This window comes from Marmota marmota, unplaced genomic scaffold, assembly GCF_001458135.2.
Source record: "Marmota marmota marmota unplaced genomic scaffold, marMar, whole genome shotgun sequence".
Lineage (NCBI taxonomy): Eukaryota > Metazoa > Chordata > Mammalia > Rodentia > Sciuridae > Marmota > Marmota marmota.
In genome coordinates, this window is record NW_026000241.1 from 5,868,196 (window position 1) to 5,874,363 (window position 6,168).

The 6,168-nt window shown below is 57.5% G+C and overlaps 2 protein-coding genes across 2 annotated transcripts in view; one reads left to right on the forward strand and one right to left on the reverse strand.

The window, feature by feature from the left end:
* The first annotated feature begins 6 nt into the window (after positions 1-6).
* Ocel1 (occludin/ELL domain containing 1) lies at positions 7-1,853 on the forward strand. The gene is made up of 5 exons (XM_015489610.2): positions 7-45; positions 166-365; positions 566-731; positions 964-1,017; positions 1,516-1,853. The coding sequence occupies exons 2-5, from the start codon at positions 331-333 to the stop codon at positions 1,636-1,638; spliced, it is 378 nt and encodes a 125-aa protein (XP_015345096.2). The 5' UTR covers positions 7-45; positions 166-330; the 3' UTR covers positions 1,639-1,853.
* Positions 1,854-4,072: 2,219 nt separating this feature from the next.
* Nr2f6 (nuclear receptor subfamily 2 group F member 6) overlaps positions 4,073-6,168 on the reverse strand; it is an 8,282-nt gene continuing 6,186 nt past the window's right edge. Inside the window, exon 3 of the mRNA XM_048795517.1 lies at positions 4,073-4,791. Within this exon, the coding sequence (XP_048651474.1) occupies positions 4,520-4,791 (272 nt within the window). The 3' untranslated portion in view covers positions 4,073-4,519. The remainder of the gene's footprint in view (positions 4,792-6,168) is intronic.

Here is a 6,168-nt window from a genome sequence, read left to right on the forward strand (position 1 = left end):
GCCCGGGGGATCTCGCAGACCCGCCCGCCTGGCCCTGGGCCCCCGGTGAGTGTGGCCCAGAGGAGTCCACAGGCTGGGCCTCGGCAAAGATCCAGACCCCCCAGGTTAAAAGACCCCAGTTTCCGGACACACGCTCCCCACTCCCCTTTAACCCCAAACCTGCAGGGAACAGTGCCTCCAGACCACAAAACCAGCGCCCCCCGCCCGCGACACCAGCCCCAGCCCGCATTCCACAAGGCCAGGCCCAGGAAGATTGTATTTGAGGATGAACTAAATCCCCAGGCCCTCCTGGTCACCACGAAGCCTACTAGAGCCATCCGTGCGGAGCAAATGCCTAGGCCCCATCCTTCTCCCGACTATGAGCTGTGAGTGTCCCCCGGTGGTGGCTCTTGATGCCTGGGAACAGGGAAGGAGCGCTGAAGCTGGGGCTTTGCCCAGGAGTTTACTAGAGAGGAAAAGGGTATTTCGAGCAGGGAATCAAACAAGGGCTTGGAAAAAACTAACTCCGCTGATGAAGGGAACCAGGGAGTTCCTTCCACGCACCCTGACCTCTTCAACCCGGCAGCAAGTACCCACCGGTCAGCAGTGAGAGGGAACGCAGCCGATACGTCGCAGTGTTCCAGGACCAGTATGGAGAGTTCCTGGAGCTCCGGCAAGAGGTGGGGTCCACACAGGCAAAGCTCCAGCAGCTGGAGGCCCTGATGAGCTCGCTGCCCCCACCCCAAAGCCAGGTCAGCACTGGGCAGAAACCCCTGCTGCCCACAACCCTTCAAGTGGCCTGACCTAAGCCCCTGGGACACCCACTGGGTCCAGATCCTTGGTGGCTTCTTCCTCTAGGCTGGGTGGGTGCCACAACACATGGCCAAGGGCCGCGCTCAAGGTCTCACCTGGGTGGGTCACTGAGCCTCTGTATTCTTCCTTGGCTCCAATCTCCTGAGCTACTTCCTCCTCCTCCCCTTGCAGAAGGAGGCCCAAATTGCAGCTCGCGTCTGGAGGGAGTTTGAGAAAAAGTGGAGGGTGAGTCAGGACACCTGGGTTACATAGCTTCTCCCTTGCACTCCTGAGTGTTGTGAAGCTGGGACACCTGTGCCCAGTTCAAAAACAAAAAAGCTGAGGCTTGGGCAACCCTACTGGGTCCCCTCCCGCCCTGCAGGAGCTCTGTCTCTTTTCTTCTCACTCTAAATCATACTCTTTTTTTTTTTTTTTTAATCTTGTGCATCTCTTTTTTTAAATTTATTTTTGCATTACAATTCTTAATACACCTTTATACCACAATTTATCATATCTCTGGTTGTATATAAGCTATGTTGACACCAAATTCACGTCTTCATACATGTATTTTGTATGATGATGAGGGTCTCCTTCCACCATCCATGCTATTCCCCTTCTCCCTCTCAGTCATCCTCTTTTACACTCAAAAAATGGAGGCTTATAGAGGAAAAGACAAGGGGCTGAACAGCACAAGGACCATTGGCTAGACTGCTACAAGGACTTCCCTGGCTCTTTCCCTCCCAGGACCCTAGCTTCCTGGACAAGCAGTTGCGCTGTCGCTATCTGAAGGCCAAACTGAGGCACCTCAAGACCCAGATCCAGAAATTCGATGACCAAGAGGACAGTGAGGGCTCTGTGTACTTCTGAGTGTCCTGGAGACTGGCAGCACAGCCTTTGGACTTGCCTTTCTCCCCTGGCCTGGTGAGCCTTGGCTGATTGCAGGCTCCGTGGTCAGCTTTAATGGCCCCTCTCCCAGGACCTCCCCTGGGAATGCCAACCCTGACCTTATGAGGACTGAGACCTCAGGCCCTTGCTGCTCTCATCCCACCGTCCTCCCAGGGGAATAAAGGGGGATCAAAGACCTTCTGTCTCCAACTGCTTGACACTCCTGGTTTTGCTCAGTAGTCACCAGAAAATCAAAGGAAAGAAACTGTTCTGTTCTGCTGTGTGACTTGGGAGGACTGAGGCCATCCTCGGCAACTTAGCAAGACCCTGTCTCAAAAATAAGTAGATAAATAAAGAAGGCCCAGGGATGTAGTTCAGTGGTAAGGGGCCCCTGGGTTCAATCCCCAGTACAAAAAAAATAAATAAATAAAGTTGTGTTTTCCAGAGGGGAGAAAACAGTGAGCTCCTGAGAAGGACCCTTGTCCGGGGTCTTGAGTGGGCTCGAACCTCACCTGTGCACAGAGCGCCCTTGGCTCCAGGAACCTCCGGCGGCCTCCGGTCAAAGGCGGAGGAGCCAACTCCAGCAGCCCCAGGGAGCCACTTTCTGCAGGTCCAACAATGGAAGCCAGGTGGACAGAGGACCCCAGAGTCTCACCAGGCAGCTTCCCGAGGACTCATGGGGTGCAGCACTGGAGCCACCTGGGGGGCCCCCAGGTCCTGAGGAGACCCTGCCCCTGCCCCGGAGTTTCCCCTTGTCCGCTTCTCCAGGCCCTGCAGGCTGGATGGGGATGGACGCCAGGCAGGCACGGGCACAGCTGACACCTGGCCTGGTGGAGGGTCCCCCGGCGCCAGACCCATGCCAGGCCCTGGGTAGGGCAGGTGGGGCACAGGTGGCCAGGATCCGGCCAGGCGGGTGGTAGCAGACCAGATACAGCCCTTTCTGAGTCTTTCCCACGGAGCCCCAGGGGACAGCGGCAGTTGAGGCTACCTGGAGGCCAGGTAGACAGTGCCAGCCACTGGCCATGAGGCTAGTCCTTGAGAAGCCCATAGTCTGGGGAAGGAAGGCCAAGCCCAGTAACAGAAAGATGAACAGCAGAGTCTTAAGATCCAGGGAGGCTCAAGATATTCTCCTACAGGAGGCCATATGGGAAGGGTTTCGTGGAAAAGTGAGAGTTGAGCAGTGAGGCCTGGCTGGATTCCCGCCCAGGGACAGACAGGACAGACCTCAAGGTCTTAGTCCTCAGACGTCTCATGAAGCTGAAGAGTAAAGTGCTGCTGTCCAGCCTGCTGGAGTGGACATACACCCACTCACCCATGGGCGCTCGGGAGACCCTGGCCCAGGCAGAGCCCAGTGCAGCCTCCATAGGGCCCAGCGTCCTCCCCACCCTGCTTCCCTGCATCCCTCTCTGGAGACAGGGCGCTCCTGAGACCCTCATTTATTTCACAGGAAGTGGCTTAACACACACACACACAGCGTCTTCCTCGGCCTCCCTCAAGATGGCCATGGAGAGCCTGAGATGCTGACGGCAGACACTGCAGGGCCGAGTCTGGCCTGGCCTGCAGGGGGCGGACCTGAGTCCTTCCTTTGCTGTGGCATCTTTTGGGGGTGGATTGGGGAGCTCTGGGGATTGGTCCAGGGCCTCATGCATGCTAAACACAGAAGATGGCTGCCAGATCCTATAGGTGTCTTCCCAGCCCAGAGCTGGGGACAAATCCAGAGGTTGGGATGACAGGTCCCTGGCGTCCTGTGGAACTGCACATCAGACCCACTCAATTAAGTCCCCATTTTAAAGTCTGTCTGCACTCTCCTGGTGCTAATATTAGAAACAACCTGGGGCTTTTAGTCACTTGAGAGAAGAAACTGAACTCAAATGATCTTGAACACAAAAGGGAAAATCTGAGCTCATGGAATTTAAAACACCAAGAATTTCAGGTATGGCTTGATCCAGGGGCTCCAAAGGCATCATGGGAAACTGATCTCTCAGCTGCACTGCTTTAATTCTCTTTCCAGTTCCAAGTGTGCCATTGACTCTCCCTGGCCTGCTTGCACTCACATGTCACCATGAACCAATGACTGTGGCCAGAGAAATGGAGGGCCCATGCTATCTGGGCTGAGATCATGTGCCAGGACTAGCCACGGGTATTTCTCCCAAGGACACTAGAGCCCAGTCACCATAATTAGTACTGACCAAAGAAAATGTGTTTGGCCCAGAACGTGGAGGAATCCAAATCTAGGAGGCTCCCCCTGAGGAGCCAGAGCAGGACCATGAACCTGAACGCCTGGGTGCAGATCCTGGGCGCCCCGGTCAGCCTCCCCTCCCATCTGCCCAACAAGACACCGATCGCCAGTTCACGGTAAAGGGAGCAGTGGGTGTGGTGCCCGTTTCACCCTCTCCTCAAAGATGGCTCGGGAGGCTACACAGGTAGGAAACGGCTTTATTATTGGCCTCATGTGTGTCACCTAGTGTCCAACGTGGACCCCATGTCTGGAGGAGCTGCCTGCACATGCAGCTGCCCCTCCAGGCCAGAGGCCAGGCCTTCGCCCACATCACCGGGAGGCCAACCCCACCCTCCCGCAAGTTCATGCTCGAGACGCGGAGGGACAAGGCAGGCCCAGCACTGGGCCCTCCATCCCTGGGCCCTCCTTGGGCGGGGTTCCAGGAGGGGCCAGCTGGGCCTGGAAGATCAGTCTCTTTTTGGTTTTATGATCATTTAAAAAACGGGAAAGACAAACATTCCACAGTCTTTAAAAAATAGGTGTCTCGGGAGAGAAGCCAGGGCCCTCACCCTGGGTCCCTCGAGGCCGGCATCCGTGTCCCTTGAGGTCTGCAGATCAGCCAGTGTGCACCCAGCCCTCCCACAGTCACTGTCCCGAGTAGGGCCAGTTGAAGGTACTTCCTGACAGCAGCATGTCCCGGATCAGCGTCTCGATGGGCGTCTTGCCCACCAGGCGCATGAAGAACAGCTGGGAGATGAGGGACGCGGGCACCGCTCGCAAGGCAGGGAGCCGCAGCAGCAGGCGGCCAAAGCGCTGGGGCTGGGACGGGTACTGAGCCCGCACGTACTCCGTGAGAGCCACTTGTGCCTTCTCCTGCAGGCTCTCCACGTGGGCCGGGTCTGAGAGGCCACAGGCATCTGTCGGACATGAGGGCAAGGTCAGACTGCAGGCAGCAGAACACACAGGGCCCACAGGGGTGACTGCTTAGGGGCCATCACTCAGGGCTGTGTTCAAGGATGGGGCCACTCTGGAGGTGAGAGATGGGCCCTGGGGCATAAATTGGGACATCTAAGCTGGGCAGGGTGGCAATGGCCAGCAATCTCAGCAACTCAGGAGGCCAAAGCTGGAGGATAGCCAGCCTCAGCAACTTAGACCCTGTCTCAAACACAACGATCCAAAAAGAAAAAAAAAAAAACTGGGGATGTGGCTCGATGGTTAGGTGCCCCTTGGTTTGAAATTGGGGCATCTCAGGCAGTGTTGATGTTCAAGGTGGAGGTAGACCTGACAGCAATGACCTCGAGGTGCAGCAGGCAGTGATGCCTCCTTTGGAAGGGACACAAGTTATGGCCACGCATCAGGCTGGGGAAGAAAGAGGCAGGGCCCAGCTGGTTCCAGGCGGCCTGGAGTGAATGTGGGGACCAGTGGAAGTGGCGGCACTCTAGAAGGGTACCATGAAACTGAGACTCAAAAGTCTACTGGGGAAAGAAGAGATGGCAAATCCAAATTTATCAAATACAGGCAGGCAGCCACCCAGAGTGCTGGTGTCCCAAGGAAATATCTGGTGGCCCGAATCCTTCCAGCCAGCTTAGGAACCTCCAGGGGACAGACTGGGGAGTGTTTTTCCAAAGTACAGAATCCCAGCTGGAGGTGCAGCGGGTGGCAGAGGCCACAGCTGTGGGTTTTTCCCGAGGCAGGGGAGGGGGTGGTGGTGTAAGTCTCTCAAAATTAACAAGAGTCAGGTGTGGCTCTGTGGCCCAGGTGCTTGAGGCCCTGGGTTCCGTCCCCTGTAGGGCAACACAAACAAACAACTGCAGAGCCATTTGCTCGGCCACTACGTTAGGTCTTTGGCTGTGGATGGTCCCTAAAGACCTTAGGGTCCCCTCCAGCCGCACCTGAGGGCGGGGCCTTCAAGCCACGCCCCCACTCCCAACCAGCGCAGCTCCGGCCACCCGGGGGCCTGGGCCAGCCCAGAGATCTGGGAGAGGGCCGGCAGAGAGCCCAGGCCAGGCGGCGGGGGGCCTCTCCGCTCTCCTCCTGCTCCGGGGCCCGAGAGCTGGCTTTGATGAGGGGGAGGGGGCGTGGGAATCCCGGAGGCCGGTCTTGGGAGCCGAGTCGCTGGTCCCCTGGGTCTGGGGCCCGAGCTTGGAGTCCCTTGGGAGTCTTGAGATGGGGGGGAGGGGATGTCCGGGTGTCGCACTGGCGGCAGCGTCCTCGCCCCGCCCCGCGGGCCCCAGGTCTGGGGAGTGGGTTGTCCCTGGGGGTGGAGACCCAGCCCGCACCTGTCTCTTATACAC

What these genes read in the sequence shown, in the direction of transcription:
- Ocel1 (XM_015489610.2), top strand. Translation starts at nt 331, where the DNA reads ATGCCTAGGCCCCATCCTTCTCCCGACTATGAGCT. An exon ending in TGCCCCCACCCCAAAGCCAG is followed by an intron (nt 732 to 963) that starts GTCAGCACTGGG and finishes CTCCCCTTGCAG; the next exon opens with AAGGAGGCCCAAATTGCAGC. An exon ending in AGTTTGAGAAAAAGTGGAGG is followed by an intron (nt 1,018 to 1,515) that starts GTGAGTCAGGAC and finishes TTTCCCTCCCAG; the next exon opens with GACCCTAGCTTCCTGGACAA.